Genomic DNA, 25,822 nt, shown 5'->3' on the forward strand with positions numbered 1-25,822 from the left:
CTTCTGAGAGTTTATCAAGACGCAAAGCATTGGAAAGGGAAGAAATATTCAGGAACCAACAGAAAGCACGATAAGAAAAAGATATGGATCAAATAACTAACTGATACACTATTATTAATAGTACCGTTTTCATCGTTGTTGTTATTCTTCTTCCTCTTTTTCTTATAGGCTATTATAATCAACGTTAGTAGTGGAATTAGAAGCACTAGGAGTTGTAGTCTAAGTTGAAGTGTCTAAGGTGATTATTAGTAGTAGCCTATATTGAAAGCAGTTGTAGTTTGGTTGTAGTGATGTTATTTGGGGCTGAGAAAGTTAGTGTCCCTGAGGCAAAACTCTTTGCCAGCGGCAATCAGCAGGGTGTGGGAGGGGTAAAATATTGGGGAAGCTCTCCACCCACCCCATCTCTCCTCTTTTACCTTCCTTCCGCCCTCCCCCTCCCACCCTCTTTCTCTACCCTCTCCTAAACTCTCACACTACTCTCTCGCTCAGTCCCAGGGCAGCTGAGGGTCCAGGTCGGGTGGAATTCACGGTGAAAACTTGTGGCGAAGATGCGGGCGCTAGGGGCCGTGATAGTCTGGGTGCTGTGGGCACTGCTAGGCGCTCTGGTGCCCAGCGGTGCATCGGAGCTGGTGACGCTAGTGCAGGAGCTGAGCAAGCCAGAATCTGTCCTGCTGAAGCCAAAGGTTATGATCGCCATTGTGGCTCGAAACGCTGCGCATAGCCTGCCACACTACCTGGGCTGCATAGAGAGGCTGGAGTACCCAAAGGAGCGCATAGCGATCTGGTAAGTGACACACGCTTTCGGCTGAAAAAGGATGAGGTTTGTCTTTTGTTCTGACTCAATAATAAGCTACATTTAAAACACCTCTACACAAAGATTTATGCCAGTAGAAGATGTATAAAGACAGTGTTACCAGACAGTTCTTTTGAAGTTTAGATGTCATTTTCAGTGCGTAAAGTAATATTGACAATGTGTACTGGAGCGTTTTGTGGGCGTAAGAAAAGCAGCGTGTGTTCGCGCTAATTATAATAACACAAAGTAAGAATCTGCCCACAAACCTGTTGTTGCGTTTTACGATGCACTTACCTCGCGTGTCTGTCGGCGTCCAAATTGCACGCTGTGGGAGAAGATGAAAGAGCCTCTGTGCATTAATTACGGTTCCCTTCGTCTGATTCAGCACAAAACTGCGAAAACTGGGCTTTAAAACAGCAGAGCAGGCAGGTATGAAAGGGTCTCAAGGTTGGGTCCCATATGTGTTTGGATCTCATACTGAGATAATATGAAACTATCAAAGAGGGAGTCTGCAGATGGGGCTGAAAGTTGACAACGAGTGGGTCTGACAGCAGGCCTGGGGGGTGCTGGAGTTCTGGAAAGTCATGCGTAAAAAGTGTGTGCTTGCGTTTTTGTGTGTGTGCAGAGTTTAGATAGAATCTCATGGAAGCTAAACGATGTATGCAGGCAGGTTGGTTATTAGAGTTCAGATTTGAAGAATGTTAGATAACTAGAATAAAAGTCACATTGGGCTCTAAAGGTGGAGGTGTTATCCAAAGATCATTTAGTTTGCACAGACTGGCAGTTTTTTTCTGTTTCGTTTTCCACCTTTCCCTGTGCTGAGTGACTTGCTTTTGTTTACAGATTAACTGTCTGTTTCCAATTCAGAGACCCTCAACAAAACTCACAAATGCTCACCAGAGAAACTCTATCTGCAGAGTGGGACCCCTTTCTCTGGAGCAAAGTGCCCAAGTGGCTGAGCTAACACAGCTTTGTTAGTGTTTTAACTAATAAAAGAGAGGGCCTACTCAGATATGAACAGCATCTACCCAAGTAAATAGGTAGGTAGATGCAGGTGGGTTTGTATTTCAGGCTTATTAATCCTGTGTCACAACGGTTTGTAATTTTACAGCAATGAGACATTTAGGGAACGAGACCAATTCAAGACCAAAGCAGGATGAGACCAAGAAAACACCAAGACCATACAAAACAATGAAAAATCCTGATCATGTGTGCAGTGGCATGTCACTAATTTAGACCATAAACCGTTTTTTGTTTTTTTTACAAGATGGAGTCCTTTAAAAAGTAATATTAAGACCAGTCATGACAGCGAGACTGATTTTGAATACCACTGCACTTTTATAAAATTTAATAATTTGCCACATACTTTTAGCAGCTATCTGGGCCTGTCTTTGATAAAGGTCACGTTGATGCATCTCCCTTTAAATCCAGTACTGTAAAAAGTTAACACATATAAGCCAACTTAGAAAATGGAAAAGGATTGTGTAGGCAGCACGAGTGCTGTCGGAAACAGTGAAACTGTACTTGTTACTTGTACCCAAAATTGGGTAACTTAATGATACATAACTCGTGAAGCTCTGTGCTTATTTGTTTCTCTTTGTCTTTATTATTTCTACCCAAGATGTGAGCCCAATACATGTTAAATCCCAATGCAGCTCTCACTCAATGCATTTATCTACATTCTAGCATTTTACAATGTGCTGCGGACCACTTATTTACTGTTTAAATGTCAGGACAACCACAAAATACCCACATCCACCGAGAAGTAGTAAAGCATACAGTGCCTTAACTACTGATAGATCCCCTTTATGCTCTGGCAAATTATTTGAGCTTTTGTTTTTAAAGTACTTTTTGCATTTATTTGAGAGCACAGAGAAGCTTTGGAGAATCAAATAGAGGGGTTGATGTGAGAAAAGGATCTCCATCTGGACGCAGGCCAAGGACTTTGTGGTTCCATGATACACATCTTCCATCTCAAAGCAGCCAGGTTGCTCCACTTCACTGCCATCCACAGCTCGTCTGAATAAATCATGCACACACTGATGTAAAGAACTTGAGGAACAATCAGGAAGAAATTATATCAACAGCGTCTGGTTGTAAAACTCCAATTTGTGTGTGGGGACAAAATGTTCTTTACTGAAGTTCCTTTAAAGGATCAAAGGTTGAGCAGAGCAGAGGATTGTTTTCCCTATTCATCTCCTCTTTACTCATTTAAAATATTGCTATTGCAGAAGAAGCAGAAAAGAAGGATATAGATGATTTAACATAATTATAAGGGTGTTTTCTTTATTGTGTAGCAGCAGCAGTGGGAACCCAGCTCTTCTTTCAACCCCACCCACTGGATAATGGAAACTTGTGTTAACATGTGTTTCTACAGCATCTTTTAGAATGGGTATGTTGCAGCACAAGACAACATTTGAAACATAGGGGGAGCCTATTAGGATGAAGCTGGGGGAGATTTTTTCATTTGGAAAAGATTACTTGTTACTTTCCATTTTCACATTATGCTCTCCTGAAACTTTCAGGGGCAGGCTGGAAATGAGGTAAAAAACAACAATGCTTAAATGGAGTCCAATGCTTGGAGACTTGAAAACTCTAATGGTGTACAGCAAACATAGTGAAGCAGTTTCATTACTTGCATGGAGTTTACATTGGTCGTGCTTTTCTCGTATATTAGTGTCATCAGCCTTGCCTGCTTTCTAGTGAACCTTTCCAGACTTAATGCAGAACATTTACTGAGGGACTGGCAGAATAATTTCATTTTGGCCGTTTGCGTTCCCAAATGCAGCTCACCCAGAAAATGTGGGGAATTCACGAGTTTTGTTTGTGTTTGTTATGTGACAATGCACGAACATTACACAAGGATTAGGGACTTTCAAAAGTACTCGCAATGACCAGGGTCTTAATAGTAATAAAATACTAGAAAGATTTTGTTATCACCCCAAAGGTCCCTGCACCTGGGGTACTCTTTGTGAAAGTACAGTGACTTTGAGGTGGGACCTGGTTTTGCAGAACATTTCTGATTGGTTGAGAGATTGCAAGCCTTCATTAGTCCAGCAGAGCTGGCAACTTCTTTGACCATTTGGATGTGTTGCTAACCCATGCTTAGATACTTGCAAACGTTGAACAAGTAGTGCCTGTCAGTTTCAGGATTCACTTTATTACATTTTGGAGAGCATGGGATAAGGAATAGTCCTAATGATGTTGACATACAAGAGATAAAAAATACAGTAAAACAACAGAGTAATGCAGCGTTAAAACTATTATTTAGTAAAAAGATACATCAGTGAAATTTATGTAAACCACCTAAGGTGTGGCTTTTACATGTTAGCAGAATAATTTGCCTAATTGTTAAAGTCACTTTGTGTTTGGTGGACATGTAAACAAAATACTCCAGAGGGACATTATGGTTGGTACTTTTGGTTACAATAAAGCTGAAGATCTTTGGTCTTGTGGTGGAACAGTTGACAATATATCATACATACAAAAATTAAAGACATTAAATGCAACCCATTTTCACACATTTTTCCATTGATCCAGGGCAGATCACTGAACATATGAATTAAAGGATTGCAGAGATGGAATTTGTTTTTACAAACCCATGTGATGATTACAGAGCAATTAATTTCCATAAAATCTAAATTTTTAAAACATTATTTAAAAATAAACGTATACAATGTAAAATCTTCATTGGAGCAGGCATGGTGGATTTGTCATGAGGACAACAGTCTTTAAACTGCTTAACAACCCAGTCAAATGACAAAAAGATCCCCAAAATCAAAACACATGAAGATGTTGCACCAAAGATTCCTGAATTCCCGTTTACAGGGTAATCTGCATTTAAAGTCCAGGTCATGTCCCCTCCACCCTGTTACTTCAGCCCTGACCCACAAGACAGTTGGGACGGTCAGTGAAATCTGCCTTCAGAAGTTTTTCCCTCTACAAGTGGGCGCAAGTCTGACAGAGAAGTGGCAAAGTACTCACACACTGCTGTTAAAAAATGAAAGAATGCAGGGTATTCTAGAAAGTGGGGGCTGAGAAGGGTGGGCAATGTGGGGAAATTACCCAGAGGGCATTGAACAGGTTGGTTAATCCACATTCCCACAGTAGCTTGACCACAAATAATCCTCAAACCTAGCAGGAACACAGTGAAATGTGAGGCTCTATGAGTCAGTTCATTATGTTTACAGAGAAGTGTGATATTCTGGACAATGAAAGTTCTGGTACTCAGTTTTCAAAACACGTATTGGCCAAACTCATTGTGACTGAGCTTTGCAGTAGGTCAAAATAAAGACGTGTCAGTTCTTTTTAGGTGACAGGTGAGATTTACATCACCTCTGAGAGCACTGTGAAACTGAGGTCAGCATGAAGGCTAAATACTAATGCCTACCCTGCAGCAGGATGATCCTATAAGGTCCTGAGGTTGGACCTGACCTGGCTGGCTGAAGTTTTGTTTTGCTCTTATGTCCAGGTGTTCTGCTTATCTCGATGCAAATCAGGTGACAGAAGTTCCCTCTTGGCCTCAATGTACCTTTTAATGTTGTTGTCTGTTCTGATGTGTTTGACGCTAAAGCTAGCAACAACTCATGTTTCTTTCTCCAGAGTTAAAGAATTCGCCTCCTGACAATGCTAAAGGTAGCTAATGGTCCATATCCATGTGACTGATAATTGTCTTTCATTATGCTCAGTTTGGGACGCTAAAATGCTGTTATGACATACTGTTGAGTTCTAAGTTGTAATTCTTTTGAACTTTAGAGTAGCCTATCTAACTGTTGTCATTTCACCAGTTCACAGTTGAACTACGGAGAAGATAATGTTGGCCACAACAAAAGTCTTGAGGGAAATGTGCACACTTAGCAAGACATCAGGAAAAATGTCTGCCATGCACTATTAGCCCGTTATGTTTAAAAACATAAAGTGATATATTCTTAGGTTGTGCTTTTACAATGGATTATTTGCTATTATAACTTCACTTGCATCGGGGATTATGTTGACATTTAGACATTACCAGCATAAACTCCAGTGTTTTTTTTTACAACAAGTAGCTTCATAGTTAAACAGTCATGGTGTTTTATTAGCCAGTCCACATATAAATTAGCGCTTTTCTTTTCCTAATTAACCTAACACCTTAGGCACAAGGCAGACACTCAGTGTATTAATCTGCTTTTGAAGCTGATTGTCGCTGGTTGCCTGCTGCTCAATGCCTGCAGGCTGCGTTCAGGTGGTGAAGTGCTTTCCCAGGTGCTGATGATGATTTGTGGACCCTGTCAGAGAAACACTGAAACTCAAATAGAAGAACACAGTACTGACGTTATCCTTCCCCGCAGGACTGCTTTTCTTGTTTTTATAATATTAAGTTGTGTTTACCTATTCATCACATAGACTCTTATTTCACACTTCGTGCTGTAATCAGTGAACTTTATACTTACAGATCACACAGGGATATGGGTAGGTTCATGGTAGGCCTATGTCTTTTTTTCTAGTCAATTTTATTAACCAACTAAATATTTTATTTTACAACCACTGTAAATCCTGATGCACCCCAAGGTACGATGTGCCTTTGTAAGTAAAGAATTTTCCACAGCTACTGAAATACGCAAAGCTGAATATTTCTGTGACAGATGTAGCTTTTACACTGCTATATGGAGAAGTGTGATGTAACTTTAAATTCTATCTACTATTTCATAAGGAGATTGACCTTCACCCATGGGGTATCCTATCTGATATGACTTACATCGAGGGCGTCTTTTTTAAGGTATCTTTAAAAATGTGCATTGAGGGAACAGAAAAATTGCAGTGCAGTGTCCTGCACCTCTTCATCCAATTGCCGAGTTTCATATTTTAAAATCACTAAACCAGAATCAGAAAGTATTTGAGCTTCAATACGTCACAAACGTTTTGTTTCGTCATTTATCTTGTGTACCAGCATGGCAATTAGTCAGGTTCTGTTTTATTTTGACTTTTGGACAACTCCTCTTACATTATAGTACACTCTTAGGAATCATTACGTCACTTATCATTCAATAGTAAAATAAGTTACTTTCATCATTAAGCCATCAAATTATCATATTACACAAATTCCACACATGCCATATCTTTTATATCAAACGTGGGGGCGTGAATGAAAGACTTAACAAGAAGTCATACTTAATGTAAACATTTTCTATTTTCAAGCTAATCTAAAGGGGTTTATCTTTAGAAGTTAGAGAATTTTCTCAACTAAGAAAGGATCATATAATCAGAAAAGATAAGATCTAAATCATAAAATTTGAACATGTGATTTTACTGAACAGAAAAAATAAGGTTTGAAGAAAGAATTATCTGTAAGAAGAGTAATCTGAAATTACCTGATAGATTTATGTAGAGCAAGAAACAGTGAAACATTAACCTCTGACATGTAGTGTAGAGGTATGAAATAATTTTTTTTTAAGCAACAACAAATACCTCCAGTACTTACATATGTATAAACAGAGTAAATTGCCCACAGATATATGTTTCATGTTGTCCATCTTGCTGTTGAAATGATTTTGAACAGTTTTAGAAAGTTACCGCATCTCTTAGTTCATCATACACATTAAGACACGTGGTTGAGGTCATGCACACGTTCAGGGAACCCCACCGACTGAAGATATGTTTTTTCACTCTTCACTAATTTCTTGGACACCGTTGATGGTTTGATCTGGTTTCACTTACTGTGCAGATCTACTGTTTCTTATCCACATTCAGAGAAATGTAACAGAGATTTAAAAAATAATGAAATGATGGAAAGAATTAAAAAGGTTTGGAGGTCTATCAGTGTTGTGATGTTACGTTATTGCACCAAAGGATTCCACATGCCAGGTGTGTAACCTTAGGCTCTATTCCTCTATGGGCACATGTTGTCCTTCTGTTCTGTATCACAGGGAGTTTGGAGGAAAGTATTTCCAAGTGAATGGGATAAATTATCACAAAGCTATTATGTGTTATCTTGGGATGACAACACAGCCTTTGTGAATCATTAGCAGAATATGCCTTTGCTGTGTATAACATTTTATTGGATCACAATGAATGGGTTTGATTATCATGGTCTTTTACTTATAAATTGCAAAAGGCCATCTTTTTCCACTTACCTGTGTTCTTTTGTTGAATGCTGCATGCATGATAAGTGTGTGTTTCTGCACCGCTGTGCTCTGCTGGCTCAGTCCCTGTATTGAATTTACTTTCCTTATTACTTCATGTGGTTAAGGCCCACAGTGAGCTTGTAATGTTCACATTTAAAGGCCACAATCATCCCTGACCTCCCAAAAACAATCACATGAGGAGTGATATTCTGCAGTCACATCCAATCCTTGGGAAAATTAAATTGTGCTCAGGTATTTGACATGAGAAAAAAAGTAGGGTAAAAAAAACCCCAGATATGCAGCTGGTAGCTGGTTATAGACATAGAGATATATCTTCTAGCTACTCTCTGGACTGGATGCCAATTTATTTAGTGAAAAAAAACACAAGATATTATCCTGCGATTAAGGAACATTTACTGGACATTTGACATGAAAGCCACAGACTTTACAGAAATAGCTTGTTTAAGTTGAGTCTCAGATGGTTTAAAATGAAACTGGCAAAATACATCTGGCAGTGTCTAACTGCCTCCCTGCTGAGGGAAAACCCGCCATAGAGATGAAGCTACAACTGAAGTGTGTTCCCTCTGTAGGAACACATGATATTCTCTCTGGAGAGCAAGTATTGAGAACAGAAAATGCAAAGGCATTGTTCTTTAAAATTAAGTATAACTTCAATCAAAGAAAAAAATAATAAAGAAAAAGAATATTAATGACAATTGTTTTCTTACCAAGTCCCATTAAACTAAAAAACAGTGAGTTAGTTCGGAAAATAGTTTTCACTGAAGAAATTAATCTTGAAAGAAGGTTAAAATGTATCGGGTTGCTTTAAAAAAAGCTGGGAGCTGTAGTGTTAAAGTTGCTGTTAGGAACATTCAGTTGATGTTGGCACCCCTTTTGGACAAATGGTACATCTTATGTCTTTGTTGACTTTTTACATGAAATTCGTAAGAAGTATGTTCAACACAAAAGATCACCCTAAAATCTTTAAACAGTCTAATTTATCACTCATTGGGAATGGAAAATGTAATCAAGGGCTGTTTGCAGCATATACAGTATTATCACTTCTTCTAACACCTGTCCCTATGGATACAGGCAATGGAAACAACTGATGTTTCTATCTTTATGCTGATATTCTTGTTTACTTGTGTAGGTCACATAAAGGCATTAGTAGTTTTAATTTGAGCCTCTTTCATATCCAGCTATATCCAGCTCCTCACAGGAGTGTTAAATAGAAACAAATAAAGTGCATCCGTTTCAGGCTTTTTGCTCTCTAGAGTGGGGACTGCAGCAGGACAGGGACTTTGTGATTATATCCAACAAATAAATTAATACATAAACAGACAGCCTGTCTTCACAGCGATGAAGAAACCTTTCATTGGGCAGCTGATTGGTGTGCTTTTTACAATTCTGGCATCAAGTGCAAACCAAGCAATTATCCCAAGGCTGTTGACGCATCACTTTGAAATCGTCAGTGTAACTACAGATATAATGAGTCACCTCTTTATTATACAGGTTGAACGCCTGCAGGGTATATGTTGAAACTAAGAGATTCACACCTAATGGCAAAATGAGAGGAAATTATGTGGCCCAGTGTCCATTTTCCAAACACAGTGACTTCAGAGGCTGCTTTGTTTCAGCATTTCACTGAGCCTCTCAACCAGCAAACAGAATTCAGCTGACAGTGTTTACCTGCCAATACGTCCATTGTGTCTGCCCTTTAGCTAGAAGTTAATCATTGGAACAATTTCACAGTAGACCCAACATATTGGTTTAATTATAGGGCTGTAAACAAAAAGAGATGATTTTCCGATCCCTGTGCCTTTGTGAGCTCTCCTTCCCAGGGTTTGGAAATAGCTGTTCCTGGACTTGGCACCGGACTATGAATTCCTTCTAAGATACCCCATGTGTTCTAGTCGAATTTCCAGCAGTGTTGTCAGAGAGTAGCATCACATCAAGAATGGAGTTGGCGAACATTAAAACGATGGCGTCTTGGTATGAGCACACTCATCTGGAAAGGGGGAAGAATGAAAACAGAGGAGTTAAGCTGAGGCAGAAACTGGTCCAACCGTGTGTAGGGAAAAGTTGTCATGAATAGAGTATTCATTCAAAGAGACTGGCAGTCATGTTGTCATAGAGGAAATACAATTTTAGCACCTGTCTGCCCATCTGTCTGTTTATCTCATGAATATCCCTGTATTCCCTCTGCTTTCCCGTCCTCCTTTTTCTTTCATGTCATCCACCTTCTCAACATCCCTTTGCTCCTCTATCACATCATCCATCTGTTTTTTTTTTTACTCTGTCCTATTTTTGGTGAGTTTGTTTAAAATAATTAGTTACTTGAGTGCAAGACAGATGTTTTTGCATGTAGACTATAAATTATTCCTCTTGCCCCTGAAAAACACTGAAAAAGAAAACTGTAAAATACATGTAAAGAACTTTAGTGTCTAAAAGTCAATAGTGTCCAAGTGTATAAGACGGTAGTTTGGGTGTTAGTGCCCAGAAGAACAGCAGGGAAAACAGGTACTTAACTGGAGAAATACAACATCATCAGCATTTTGACCTATATTTCAGATGAGTGTGTTACATTTGAAATAAAATTACACAAATGTTGCCCCATTTTAAATTTTGAAACCCCACCTGTATATTACAATACTGTCTGTTGATCAAATATGCAAGGTTGCAATAAAAAGCAAGGGCATTGGTTGAAACTGTGTGTTTTTTAAATATGATCTATCGACCATGGAGGGACTAGTGTACCGTATAAACAATGAAAACGGAATGTGTGCTAAACTTTAGCAAGTGAATTGCAATATGTCAGTTTAACATCTTTGGAAGGATATTTTTTAGAAGAATAACCAAAAGATCTGGTGCCTGTGCTTGAAGAACAGCTTTTTATTTTTTGGATTAATGGCTACCATCTTTGAGATCTGTTTTCATTTCCCATAATCTAGTTCAACAGTCAGGGATGACTGTGTTCCAGATTCTTGTTTTAGCCAAGGCTTCACAAAAATCCCTTCAAAGTAAATTTTAAAATTACATACCTTCAAGGAAAATATTGTAGTGACTACCTTAACAACAGTCAACACCTAACTTCAAGTCCTGTCTCCTTCTGACAGTCAACACTTACTTTCTTTAATATTTAAATGAACATCTCTTCCAAGTCTTCAATGTGAATACTAAATATTACACTTCATTGCAGCCTTAGCTACCTTTGTTGACCATGAGAGTCGAGGAATTTCAGTCAAGAGGCAAAATCTCACCAGCCCCTCCCAACCATCCTTCTCCACTCCTCTTGTCCCTTTCCCTCCATCTCTCTGCCCATAATCCCTTCTCTTTCTCTTTTGCTCCACTAGGCCATCAAAGGCTCAAAGCCACGTCAGCCAAAGTAAACACACACACACACACACACACACACACACACACACACACACACACACACACACACACACACACACACGGTTATTATGTTTTATAGGCATCTATGCTGTGAATGCTGAAAGAGGCATTCTTGCTTCTTAATTATATGCAGCAGCCGGTCATTATTGTCAGAGATATTAGATAGTTTATTTAATAAACTGTCAGTTGACACTGGCCTGCCGGTGCCATTCAGAGGTATGTTTACCTAAAAGGGCCAGACTCAAGACAAGCCTCTGTGTTTAAGGCCAGATGTCAGCCTTTACCACCTTCCCTGTTATCTGACACGCTCCTACCTTGAAAAGCATGAAAGAGAGGGAAGGAGCGAGCAAGAGAGAGTGAGGAAGTGGGCTGATAATCATTAAGGTGATGGAGATGCAGGTGTGACCATGTAACAGTATACTGTATTTAACTACATGATTACTGCAGTTCAATATGTCCAAACTAAATATTTTTACAGCAGTATTTTCTGGTGATCAACATTTTTAGTAAATACCTCTCACTCACAGTGAGAGCTACGGACTCAACGTACGGAAAACAGGGATTATTTCTTTAAAATCCTGAAGCACAGAATGGGACAATCCTCACACCAAATACATTTACCTGAAACATGGTTTCTGTCGTATGGTGCTGATTTATAATGTTGATATTTCTGAGAAGTGAAAGAGCAGGGAAATGACACGTCAGAGAGGATCCTGTGGTCTGCTTGGGGCTGCCCACTTCGAGGACACCTGGTTCTGTACATGGGGATAGACCACTTGGGCTTCGTAAGTTTAGATTTAATAAGTTATTTTATTCTAAAAATGTAGTCATGCCATCATGATTTGTCAAATGCCGCTCCTGCAGTTTTACAACATGTTAATAGAGTAGAGGACGACGGTGAGAGAAAATGTAACAAACACTCAACGAAGGAGTCCTTGAATTTACCTTAAGAGTAAAAAACAAGAATCTGTTTTGCTGTTGACTGTAATAAAGTGAGTAATCTTTGTTGTTTTCTTTGTAACTTAAACGTGATTTCTAGTTAGCGGAAGGGGCAGGACGTCAATACAACAGCTTCACCAGCCAATCCTTACTGGCTCCAAAAGATGTAAACAGTGTGATCTATCAGTGCCTGTAGTGTGAAACTATTTTTTGACAAAAGTATAATATCTACTTTTCAAGATTAGATTTTTTTTAAATAATGTATATCTTACATTTGTCCAATTTGGTATCAGTTCTTTCCTCATAATGTTGAGACTAAAACTCTAGACTTGAGCAACAGTGCTGGTTGTAGGCAGGTAGGTGAGAGAACAAATGATCTAGCACACTGAGATTCAAATGAATTAGAAGAACATCTAAGAAACGATGGAGAGAGGGAGTGTTGGGCTGTGTAGGTGAGGCCAGGGGAAGCATGTGTTGTCCAGATGCTGATCATAAAGATAGAGGAGGGGAGAGGAAGCCCCACCCTGACCCTGCAGACAGCAGAATAATGAGGCTGAAGCGTCCTGTAAACTTTACAACAGTACAGAGACACAGCACAGGAAGAGGAGGGAAGTAGGGTGATATGAGCCCAAGAGCCTAGATGAATGCATTTTTCTATTGTTTCAGTATTGTGATATACATCTATAAAACACCACAAGCTGTTTATAGATGATAACTATTCCCGTAGTTAGGTGGACAAGTAATGTCAATCCAGTAGTTTCAGAGACATGAGGTTGGCACAGTTGAAGTATTTGGCAGGACTGTGAAAGCTGTTTGACTTTGACTTATGATTCATCTGCAATCGTTGATCCTGCCCGAAGGTAGAGGACATTGAGGAAAATAAACGGTACCGGGAAATGGTCTAAAATCCCAGTGATAGAAGGGGATGCCATATTGAAATTCATTGCACATTGATGCATAAATCGGTACATTTCGTCATTTCATAAATCAAACGGAACACTGGGATGAAATGTTTGCAATAAAAAATCACAGAGTCCTGAGAGCTGAGATGGTTTGGGAAGATGGAGGTGTGGGCATTTAGAATTTGCTTGTGAAAAACCCTGAAACAAAGGAAGTTACTGTATGTATCATCCCTAATAAAGGCTGTTTAATACAACCTGACATGTGAAATTTTGATGCGTATATTTACCAACATTTCTTCCTAACAGTTAAGGCGTAAAAATACAATTACCTTTTAATCGACTAAATCTATTGCCCAAATTTCTTTTTGATCCATTCTTTAGAAACTTTTTTTTTTTTTATTATTAAATCTTCAACCTTCAGCATAACTGGACATAGTCAGCTAATTTTCTGCCAAGAACAGCCTGTTAAAACAGGGAAAACACTTTAGTGGGTTTCACATTTGAACTTATTTTGTGGGCAAAGTAAAAAATCCTAATTAGCATTTTAATGTGATGTTTGTAAAACCTAGTTAATCCTACCATTTAAAAGTTTGGAGGAGTTTTAATGAGCTGTTTGATGAATCACCAAATCTCCTTTTATATTCTTTTTTTCATAATCCTCTCCTTTCAGATTGACATTTCACACTACATAAAAACTGTACCATGCTTTGTCTTTTCAAACTTCCCAGATGTTCCATGATTTTAAATCCCTGCCTGAAGCTCAGTTGGTCATTGGGATAGATTGCATGTAGAAACACATTTATTTCCCCCAGCGACGTGCTGTTTAGCAGTTTAAAAAGCATGTTAATGTGATCACATCTGCTTATTACCGGCCGCTCAGGTGTGTCACTCTGTTTCAAGCTTATAATAAAAAAACAACCGGTAGTTTTCAGGTTCTTTATTACTATCATAGACGTACACTCATGCATGTGCTTGCATTCACAGTTTTTTTTTCTTTTTACACACATTCTCACGTCCTTTTACACACAGTCCATAAATACGGTTAAAGTTGAAAACCTCTACTTGTGCAACAGATAAATCCCCAGACATGCTCCTACTAAACCAACATTCTCGAGACAGAAAAATAAACGGCCTTATGTGTTGTCACATACCTGCATGTGTAGGCATGCACACACTTACATGCTTTTAAAATTATTGACCACATGGTCTCCTTCAGGCTTAAAGCTCCTCTCCAGCTGCTAGCTCTGTTTGATGAGCTGTTTATCAGTCTGAGTGAAGGTCTTTGTTATGAAAACTTCTGAAAAATTCTGCTTCTTTTTGATTCATTCTCTGTGTGTTATGTAAGTGTGTTTGCATATGGCAGATTTTTTTAAACTGTGAAGTTTTTAGCTTTTCTTTTGCGTGATGATTTAAGCATTTCAGTGCATGTCTTTGTGAAACAGGTGTTTCTGTATTACTGTTTGTGTAAATAAAGTCAACACTGATTTATGGTGAGAGTTTATTTACAGAAGAGGTTCTGCTCATCAAAAATGTGTATGCGTGGGTGCGACTATCGCCATCAAGCTAGTCTAAAATTGGGTGTTATTTTGGAGAGTGCAGCGAGGAATATTACAGCAAGCAGTGGAAAACTCCATCTCAGTTAGTTTACGGTATGTTTGTGTGTTTTTGTGCATACTGATTTGTGTACAGAATCACATTTTTGTTGATCTTTCCCCTTTAAAAAGGAAGTTTAGGACAAATAGTATTGAGTTTTAAAAACTTGAATGTGTAGATATGACGTCACATTGGTTCAGAGCTTTTAAATAACAGTTTTAATTTTCATGTATACAGACACTCTCACTCACACACACAGTAGTCAGTGTGTTCTCTGACTCAGCGCTGGGTGCTGAGGTGGAAATGTCTTGCAGAATGAAAAACCACAAGGATGACAAATAAGCTTCTGCAGCTTTCCTTACTTTTACGCTGACATCATTTGCTTACAGGTATGAGTGTGCGTATATTCTGCTGCTCTGTATGTGCAATATTTCTGTGTTCAGTAATCAACATACTCAATTTTCAAATTAAGTAAGACGCCTTTCATGGCACACCAAGAACTTGTGAGAGACATATTGCAGTTTATTTAAAGACCTCTGTTCAGCTTTTGCTCAGTATATCTATCTTGAGTTTTCTTTAACCCAGAGCGCCTTGGAGTGATGTCTCTTTGTGCTTTGACGCTTCAGACTATGTGCACTTAATGAACCAGTTAGCAGACTTATTAAAGTTGATGCTTCCTGTTGTAACATCAGGCAGTAATGTGACAAACTGGAGGTCTGAACATCTTCTTTGTAACATGCTGTTTATAATTTACGACTTCTACTGTTGCTTCAGCTAATGACAGTTTGCTGCTGTGTGCAGCATGTTGAGCTCAGCTTTACATCCTCTCATTTTTCCTCATGCTTGAAAACAGTCCTGACATGCCAACAGGTGGCTGTTTACAAGGGAAGTCAAGTTTATCTATATAGCACTTTTTACATGACAAGCATAGACTGAATGTGCCTATCAAGTATTTAGCAGATGCACTACTTACAGGAACTAACACGTCTGCTTTTTTATCATACATTGATGTCGTCCTGTGTTGTCTGTGTTTCAGGGCAGCAACCGACCATAATGTGGACAACACTACTGCTATGCTGAGAGATTGGCTAAAGAGAGCACAGCATGTGTACCACTATGTGGAGTGGAGACCCATGGAGGAGCCGAAGTGAGTCCCAGTTTCCACAGGAATTATTAATTATTAATCGTCTTTTAGGCTTCATTCTGTACCTGTTGTGTTTTTGCTCCCTCACATGTGTGTGTGTGTATATATATATATATATATATATATATATATATATATATAGTATTATTTTATAGTGTTAAAATAAAAATAAACTTTAATGCTTGTCTAACTTAGGACCTACACGGATGAATGGGGTCCCAAACACTGGCCCCCTTCAAGGTTCAACCATCTGATGAAGCTACGACAGGCGGCACTGAAGGCAGCCAGAGAAAGATGGGCTGACTACATACTAGTAAGACAGATACTTTTTTTTTTATCTCCCTCATGCATGAACAACACACTAGCAGAGCAGTTAGGATAACATTTTGCTTTCCAATACCAATTCTGATTTATCAAGAGATCGGGCCTAGTATGTACTTAAAATAATAGTATTGTAAAAAAATATATGCTTGAATATATTGTTATTTCTTAGCTTTAAGCATCTAAGCCTGATGGATGCCATATGATTTACTGGTTCACTGTACACTGAAGGAATCATTATTTAAAAATAATAAGTATGTATAAAGTGGCAAAGCTAACATAAGCTTTGATGGCTTGGGCCTGTCCTGGTGTCCTTTTGGGGCTGAAGCTCAGATAAAATAAACACAGCTTTATTTTGTGATTCAAGGTTTTTAATCATTTTTACCAATTTTAACACATTGCTCACAGTTTGCTTGCTATTGTCTTACGTACCTCTGCTGGCTGTACAATCTTGTTCAAAGAGAGGTAGGTTAGGGGGTCGCCGGTGGCGCAGCGGCAGTGCGCGCGACCCTATGTATTGAGGCTCAGTCCTCGCGAGCGGGCGGCCCGGGTTCGCGTCCGGCCTGTGTGCCTATTTCCCGCATGTCTCTCCCCGCTCTCTCTCCCCCCTTCCGACTCTATCCACTGTCCTTCCTCTCAAATAAAGGCAAAAAGGCCAAAAAATAAAACTTTAAAAAAAGAGAGGTAGGTTAGGTTGGTCGGTTATGGCATCAACTTGTTGCATTGTCTGTGGCTAAATACTGTTTCTAAGCAGTATTGGAGTATACTTTCCATTACTATATCTGCTTAACCCTTTATTGGGCAAGTGACTATTTTTGGTAATTTTGGTACACATTACATATGGCCACCCTTCTGCACCTCAGTAAGGTCGAGAAGCATGTGATCCTCACTATCAGAAGAGATCACCCTACGTCACTGATCCTGCTATTGTGGCATTTGAACCAATATGGTAACTTCGTCAATATTTATTTTTCTAAATGAAATTAAAAACGTTTGAATTAAAGTTCTGCTATGTCCCCCAATAACACTCTTGAGGTTGAATTTTTGAATTTCAAATTATTTCAATGAGTGCACTATAAAGGGTTAACTCTACATCCTAATTTCTAAACCATTGTGAAAAAGTTGAAGGTGGAGAAGGGGCAATATATGTACCAATAGCCTATTATTTGTCATTTTTGTAACTCGACTAGTTGGACAATTATATGATATGCAAATGATAATTTCCCCTGTCTGTGCTTTAGTTTGTAGACAGTGACAACCTGTTGACCAACCCACATGTGCTCAACCTGATGATGGGAGAAAACATGACTCTAGTGGCTCCAATGTTAGAGTCTCGCTCACTTTACTCTAACTTCTGGTGCGGTATTACTCCACAGGTACAGTATGTGGTTTAATCCTTATATCTGCTCTTTCATTTAGTTAGTATCTTTCATTAATGTGGTGTTCTACTTCAGGGTTACTATAAGAGAACCCCAGACTATCAGCCCATCAGGGAGTGGAAGAGGCTAGGCTGTTTCCCAGTTCCCATGGTGCACAGCACCTTCTTAGTAGACCTACGTCGGGAATCCAGCAGGGACCTGGCTTTCTACCCTCCTCACCCAGACTACAGCTGGGCGTTTGATGACATCATGGTGTTTGCTTTCTCGGCCCGTCAAGCAGGTCAGTCTGAAAGCTCGACTCGACTCACAACAAACTACTACATTTTTAACAGAGCTGCAAATGGCTCAGGAACTGAGGAATGCCAGTAACTTAGTGACTCACTTGTATCGGCCTGGTTTTAATCTACATGTACTTCTCGGTAACACTGAGTGCTTTTTATTGGTATATGCACATGTTTGAGATTAAAACAGATGAACAAAAGCAGAGAGAAACAGCCATGTGTTTGTCCTGACATTGCATCTGTTTGTGAGAATCAAAAAGTGTCGATGTTTGTAGGTTTTTGAGTTTAAGAAAAATATTTATCTGAATAGAACCATCACAACCATCAACTTTTCATGCTATACACATCAGGCACATCTACCACAACAAAGGACACAAAGCATCCATACTTTCAATTTCTATTATCCTGTATGTGCAATGATTAAATTAGTAAAAACACTTTTCACTCATTGACATCTTTTCTTAATTGTCTGGATAAGCTCTACGCCTAGCAATAACTCAGTGAGGAAAAAATGCACATGAGACAAGGGAGAAGACTTTTGGGTGGTCTAATTTGCATGTTTATTTGAAATGATGGGTTAACTGGTTTTATTAACAGAAGTGAGTGTGTGCTTATGTGTGTGTTCCAGGTGTGCAGATGTATGTGTGTAACAGAGAGCACTATGGTTTCCTGCCTGTCCCTCTCAAAGCACAGCAGAATGTGGAAGATGAAAGCGAGAGTTTCATACACACCATCACAGAGGCCTTGAGTGAGTGCACACAAACACGCGCACGCACACACACACACACACACACACACACACACACACACTCACACACACACACACACACAAACACACTATCTGTGTCACTCCTTGGTGATTTTGCCTCTCAGGTTTGTTTCTTCTCCTCCTCAACCTCCTCGACGTCCTTGATTGCATCCTGTCATCCATCTGCTCCCTCACCCTCCTCCTCCCTCTCTCTTTTTTTCAACCCCCTCCTCATTCCTCACTTTCTCTCTATTTTGCCCCTCTTCCTGTACTGCCTATTTAAGCTTTAAATAAAACAACTCAATAAACTAGCAGAATACACTGTAAATTAATTTAATCTTGTTTTGTTGTTTTAACTGTTCCCCTTCTTGTCAACAGTCGACCACGACATTGAGCCCTCTGAGCACCTCTCCTTTCCGCCGTCACCCCAGGACACAATTGGCTTTGATCAAGTGAGTTATGAGGGTATCCTTGAGTAACTTCTACTTTCTGTTTACTGTTTAAAAATATCTCCCTCTTCCTGTTTTTGTAGCAGTTTTTCTGTTTTCATTGTGTGTCGTCTTCCTAACTAAACCCTGATCATCATCTTCTGTTTCATGTTCCCTCTATGTTTTTTTTTTGTTTTTTTTTTTTGTCATTTCGCATTAATAAGTCAATGTTTCCCTTAAAGTAAAAATCTCCTTATATTCTATTTCAATGTTTAGATTTTCCTGATCAACCTGAAGCGTCGGCTAGACAGAAGAACCAGGATGTTGAAAACAATGGCCTCTCTTGGTTTACATGCCACGCTGATAGATGCAGTGGATGGGAAGTAGGTCCCAAACACACAACCTTGTGTGCACTCCATGAACTGACATGAAGGCTGATTAGATCTTGACAAAACAACATTCCCGCACTTTCCTTTGAGGTCTAGACTTTGACTGTGGGCCCTCAATAAGCCTCAGAAAAAGAATGTCTTCTGTGTCCCATCTGTAGCTACTTCTTCTGAGGATCATATCCCAACATCCTGTCTAAACAGAGAATATGTGTTTGTAGAAATGTTCTTGACTGGCTTATGCTCCCCCCCACTGCCTACTTTAATCCACTGTTGAGAATATCCTAATCCTTCTTCAGCCTTTTTGTATCTGGCAAAATGTGTAACTTGTTGCAACTTGCTGAGATTTACAATGAAGCTGTACTCACTGATGACGGATATATCTTGTATACCACTTTTCCCTCCCCATCACAGGGCTCTGAATACGTCTCAGCTGCAGGCACTCGGAATAGAAATGATGCCAGGCTACAAGGACCCGTACTCTGGTAGAGTGCTGACACGAGGGGAGATTGGTTGCTTCCTTAGCCATCACTCCATATGGACACAGGTGAGACCAGTAAAGAATGCACCAGTATGGAGAAGAGTGTTTGTGTCAGTTGAGGTTGGATAGCCTGTAATCATCCTGCTGAAGCTTCAAGAGGAAGCAAATTGCCCTCAGGTAAAGAGTTACAAAATCACACAGCTGTTATTACATTACATTTTTCCCCACCAGATGTTGGAGCAGGGCCTGCAGAGAGTTCTTGTGTTAGAGGATGACGTAAGGTTTGAGCCCAGGTTTAAAGGACGACTCCAGGCCATAATGGAGGACATAGACAAAACGCAGCTGAACTGGGACCTCATGTAAGAAAATCTACATGCATGTTCACAGATGTTATTCCAAATACATTCATGTTTGCAAAACTAAAGGTTTTGTCTGAAGGTTAATCAATGCAATCTCTCTGCCTCTGTTCTAGCTACGTGGGGCGTAAGCGTATGCAGGTGCAGCAGCCGGAGCAGTCTGTGCATGGTGTAAACAACCTGGTGAAGGCTGACTACTCCTATTGGACGCTAGGTTATGCCCTTTCACAACAAGGAGCCAGGAAGTTACTGGCTGCAGATCCCTTAACAAGGATGCTGCCTGTTGATGAGTTTCTGCCTGTCATGTTCAACAAACACCCCAAGTAAGTTTCTATTGTACAATCTTCTTTTTAAAATGACAGTCCTGCATACATGCAATACATGACCACAGTCATTTGCACAAAGGAATGTATTCAAGGCATGTCGTACGAAAATCACAAGGCCACAGAAACAACATATTTCTGTGCAGAAAGACCCTTTTAGACAGTGTGGTTTGCACATATTTACTAAAGACTACAAATAGATGATTGCAGGTGCACTCTTACATAACAATGAACAAATCAGCAAATTTAAATTTAGATTAACATGGACTGTCTGAATTGACAGTTTTACTTAGATCACATAGTCAGAGTAATGGGGACATGCATGGACCCTGTAGATGCACAAAAATGGATGGTACAGCCATAAACCAGTTCAGAAATACTATAGGACCTACTGTAGAGTAATTATCTATACATAGACACAAACATGCATGTTGGGTGCCGTTTAGACTGTGGCGTAGTGAATAAAGTTTGTTCTCCAGTGGTAGACCACAACCTCTGCAGAGTTTTACTCCATGATTTGTTCCCTTTATTTCCCCACCTCTATCTTTTTAACCTCTCTTTGTGTCCCTCTTTCCCTTGCACCTTTTTTCTGCACGACCCCCCCCCCCCCCCCCCCCCCCCCCTTCTGCTTCTTCTTCCTCTACTTCTTTTTCTATGCTCGCTCACACACAGGGCTGGGATTGTTCTCAGGGGTTCAGTGGGTACGGTGCACACAATGCAAGCTTTTCTGTTCCCTTTCTCCTTTGGGGTTCCTGCTTTACCATATTCCTCCACCTTCACCTTTACCTGCTGTCTCTTTTTCACATCTTTATTCTTAGTCTTCCACACCTTTTCTAGCTCTCCTTGAATTCTTTATAATCTTCTCTTTCTTTATTTTGCATCTTTATGTACACCAATTCTTCTCAGCAGTACTTTACTTTTTTTGCATGCCTATTCGCTTCTGTGTCACCCTCTTCTCCTCCCCCTCCGCCTCTCTGTTTGAGGAATGTGGGCCAGCACAGCTCTTCCTGCTGGTTGGAGAAGGGGACAGGATTCCCATTGATAGAGGTTTGGGCAAGGGGGTTGGGTAGAGATGGACACTGTGTGACTGAGTGTGTGTGTGTGTGTGTTACTATACAAATACATGGTGATGTGGGCCTGTATATAGATTACTAGTGAATACACTGCATGTGTATTTAACAGTGAGAGAAAGCTTGTATAAAAAGGCAAGAGCAGGAAAATATGGAAAGCTGGCAGGGAAAATACATTAAATGTGTATTTCATAAATGAACAGTACATCATTTTGTGTTCTTTTTAAACTGTGAACATTATGTCAGACATGTGTTTCTGTTTTTTCTTTTTTTGGGGTTGGTGGGTGTTATGGTATCTCATCAGTTTGCCGAGTTGGGCAAAAAGGGCTTTAGTTATTAATGTAAAAAGTTACATTTAGACATAATTATGAGGATATGTTTCTTTATGGATTAATTCAGTTCTGTTAAAGGTATGGGGTTACAACGTTCTCGGCATGCTGAGAGGCTTTAAACAGACGATGGGCCACAGGGAGTTGACCTCTGCAGTGACCCCTTTCTGCAGGACTTTGACTTCTTACGGCTGACGTGTCAGACCCTAACAGCCCTCGTTCCTTCATATGACCTGTCCCCACACAGGGACATCTAACATACATAGTTTGTACACAGGTATACACATACGATAATGTGGCTCGAGAAGAAAACAAACAGAAAGAAACACAGGCAATGTAAAATAATAATAATAATGCAATCAAATGCGTTTTATTGCGCATTAATCTGCACTTCTCATTTTGTCCATAAAACATGTCTGAAACATGCTCCCTATAGTTTGCATAGCCCCAATAGTCTCTACAGGCCACTAGTTATATCTTTAAAAAAAGCATCTAATTCTCCCAATTCAAAATGACTTTAAGTATCAGATCAACAACCTCTTAAAGAAAAGTTAATTCTTCAATTAGCATTCTTTTTTTTTGAACACGTAAGCTGTTGGTTTCTTTTTTGGGAGGGGGGTGATGAATACAAGATGAGTGAGGGACAAGACAAGAGCAGTAGTATGTAGGAGAAGGGGGAGACATGATACAATGCACAGCATTGACAAAGACAACATAGCAAACAGGCAGTAATAATAACTTTAAGTAAATGTGTATGTTGAGGGTGTCACAGGTCCTTGTGTGTGTAATTGAAGTTAATACTAGTTTTTCCCCTTCCTCTTATTCTTATCTTTTTTTTGTTATTTATTTACAACTTAAAGTTTTATCATTGAACTTGTGATCTGCATTTGAAATGCAAATCATTGTCACACACTTGCAACTTTGCTGCAGAAATGGACATTGTCCTGTTCCCCTATTTGATATCCTGTTAATTTGCTGTCAGTGGTAAAATTGAATTCCTGCACACTGAGTTTGAACATTTAAAGTCCCAGATAACAGGATCTGAAAAACACAAAACAGTCATGTCGACAGTGACCAATGTTCTGGTTCTGTTTCAACATCCTTTTTCTTCTCTTTGGTTACAATGTAATCAGTCAGAAATATAATTCATCATAGCAATTTTATATACTGACGTCTATTCTAGACATCAAGACTCTGTTTTATTGGTACTGATGTAATAAATGAAGCAAAGTTCTTGCTACCAGGGATTTTTCCTAAATATTATTTGCAGAGGAACATTTTTTGAATCACAATAAATTGATGAGGGATGTGATCAAAAATTCAAGTTCATTTGCCTTTTAACCATCCTCTTGTTATTCTTTGGGTGTTCCTTTACACTGCGGATTGTCTTCCATAAAATCTAACTGAACTATGAATGCTAGATTTGTTGATTTTCTTACAAGAACCATTTCCAGGTCTGAAATGAAGGTGCTTTCTGGGGTCTTGTGCTGCTATTGATGATAAAATAAATCACCCTGGGCTCTTAAAAGTAGTTGAAGACATATTTCTAGCACTTCATGTCTGAGTGGATGAAACATAACTTATTAGGAGTACAACGTTTTTTTGTTTTAATAATCACCATCAAGTGAATTAATCTTTCCATTTACCCCTTCAGCACTCAGTTCTTGTCTCACTTTGAGCCAAGGGACCTGCAGGCCTTCTCCACAGAGCCACTGCTAATCTACCCTACACACTACACGGGAGAGCCTGGCTACATTAGTGACACAGAGACCTCCACCATCTGGGACGATGAAGCCATTGCCACAGACTGGGACCGACAACACGCTCGCAAGACAGCTCAACAGGGAAGAATCCAGTCTGTGGCACAGAACAGCGTCACTGGAGACTCCCCGCCTCCCGCAGCTCGAGCCTCACGGGATGAACTCTGATACACACCTGAGACTGAGATAGACTCTTGTCTACTGTGCAATGTTCACACAGTTGGATGTCAAGTGTACAGACAGAAAGAAAAAAACTACAAGCTGACATGCTGTACATTTACTCTTGGATAAAAGTCAAGTCATGACGTACAGTAGATAAAGGGACACTGAGGAGAAGAAGAGGAGATACTGGGACGAGGGCCCACAGGCCTTTGACAAAACCTTTATTTATTCCCCATGTGCCTCCTCTGGGCATGTAGAAAGACAAACACCCTGCTACACATGGATGGAAGCTAAGATTATTTTCAGGATGTGAAAGAGAAAAAAACCCTCACAAATCAAGTTTTATATTGTTTAAGAAGATTATTGTTATTTAAAAAGAAAAACATGTGTTCTGTTTGTTGGACAGCAGAGGAATAAAGACACTTTATTGCTGTTAGAAAACAACTCTGAAGTGTGTGTGTGTGGAACTGTGTGTGTGTTTGTGTGTGCACATACGCATGTGATTAACGAATTGAACTTGCCTGGGAGGAGGGATGCCGACATGCTGCACCCATGAGTGTCACTACTTCGTATGACATCGCACGCACACACGCACACACACGCACACACACACACACACACACACACTGAAATACATTTGTTCTTTAGATGTTATTAAGCTCAGTGTTATACCTCATTCACACAGCAGGCTGGCCCTGCTTATAAGCATTTTACAGCATCAATCATACAGGCAACACATGTAGCTATCTGTGTTATAGATTTAGTAAAGACTGGATTATTAACTTATTAATGTCTTCAGGCTAGATGTGGTGCTGGGCTGAACCAATAAAACAAATTCTCTTTAAGTGTGTTTTTACTCAATCTGCGGCAGAAAATCACAGATTGTAATTATTGTTGTGTATTTTTCATTGCAGAGAGTTTGTAAATGGGTAAAAAATGAGAAGAATGAAACAACAAACACACAGCACTATTAAGCTCTTTAGGACCTTGAGCCATAGCATTCATTAAGTAATGTTTATTATTGTTTAGTGCACAAACTCGCTGCAGCTGTTCACATGAATTTCCTTAGCCTACAATTGAAACCTCCTGAAAATAATTCCTGTGACATTCAGTAAAATGGTGGTGAAACATGAAAGGAGCTTTGGCCTCCCAATAAAGACAAACTTTAAACTTTTATCACATGGGGGACACTCAGTGGGGGTGTTGGCTCCCACTGTTCACTGACTGACTGAAACTCTGCTGACTGTTTTTATAGCTCATGTCTGCTGTGGGATCTGACAGCAGGGTTTCAAAAGTAGGGATTGGGAACTGTACAGACAACATGGGTGGATGTTCTAGGTGATGCCATGGAGAGAATGATTTAAAAAAAGATTGTGAGAAATCTTTTAAAATACGATACCCTGCCCACATTGTATCACTCTAATGCCAAAAAATGACGTTTCCATTCACAGGTTTGTTTTCTCAGTTTATTTACCTGTCAGATGCTGTCGCAAGAGGGTTAATGCTGCCGCCTGCTGGCCATGTTTTGAATAGCAACTTTCTATCCTAATTTTGCTTTTGATGCCTGTTAAATAACACATCTCATATAATATGGTCCATTTAAGTTATGAAATAGACAATAGAAGATGTGACGTTACTTTTGCATGAAACACAATTAGTGTCCGGTGAATGTTGAGCAGCAGCTCCATCTCTGTTTCTCACTCTCTCTTTATTTCTCTCTTACACACACAAACACACACACACTGATACCAACACATTGCTTTTGGGATGAAGGGATGAAGAGAATATGATGTCCAGGAGCAGGTTAGTACATTTGATTTGAAAAAAAATATTAACACTAATAAAAACGTCAATGTCTTCTGCACACATACAAGCACAACACACTTTCTCAGGTCAGAAACTGCACATGCTGCAATATAAATGTGAAAAAA

At 39.5% G+C, this 25,822-nt stretch overlaps 1 protein-coding gene across 3 annotated transcripts; it reads left to right on the forward strand.

Moving 5' to 3' along the window:
* On the forward strand, positions 1-24,573 carry colgalt2b (collagen beta(1-O)galactosyltransferase 2b). 3 transcript variants are annotated; one of them, XM_079349530.1, is made up of 13 exons: positions 1-120; positions 490-784; positions 15,760-15,870; positions 16,063-16,180; positions 17,430-17,564; positions 17,643-17,847; positions 18,477-18,596; positions 18,975-19,048; positions 19,301-19,407; positions 19,825-19,957; positions 20,123-20,250; positions 20,364-20,570; positions 23,624-24,573. In XM_079349530.1, exons 2-13 carry the CDS (start codon positions 549-551, stop codon positions 23,895-23,897), a joined length of 1,848 nt encoding a protein of 615 aa, XP_079205656.1. In that variant the 5' UTR covers positions 1-120; positions 490-548; the 3' UTR covers positions 23,898-24,573. The 3 variants fall into 3 exon arrangements, with proteins under 3 accessions (XP_079205656.1, XP_079205657.1, XP_079205655.1); XM_079349531.1 differs by adding an exon at positions 21,243-21,271 and having other exon boundaries at positions 1-784; positions 23,624-23,809; XM_079349529.1 differs by having other exon boundaries at positions 1-784.
* Positions 24,574-25,822: the final 1,249 nt, after the last annotated feature.

This window comes from Symphodus melops (genome assembly GCF_947650265.1).
Source record: "Symphodus melops genome assembly, chromosome: 8".
Taxonomy (NCBI): Eukaryota; Metazoa; Chordata; class Actinopteri; order Labriformes; family Labridae; genus Symphodus; species Symphodus melops.

What these genes read in the sequence shown, in the direction of transcription:
- colgalt2b (XM_079349529.1), top strand. Translation starts at nt 549, where the DNA reads ATGCGGGCGCTAGGGGCCGTGATAGTCTGGGTGCTGTGGGCACTGCTA. An exon ending in CACCATCACAGAGGCCTTGA is followed by an intron (nt 18,597 to 18,974) that starts GTGAGTGCACAC and finishes TCTTGTCAACAG; the next exon opens with TCGACCACGACATTGAGCCC. An exon ending in ATGTTCAACAAACACCCCAA is followed by an intron (nt 20,571 to 23,623) that starts GTAAGTTTCTAT and finishes TTACCCCTTCAG; the next exon opens with CACTCAGTTCTTGTCTCACT.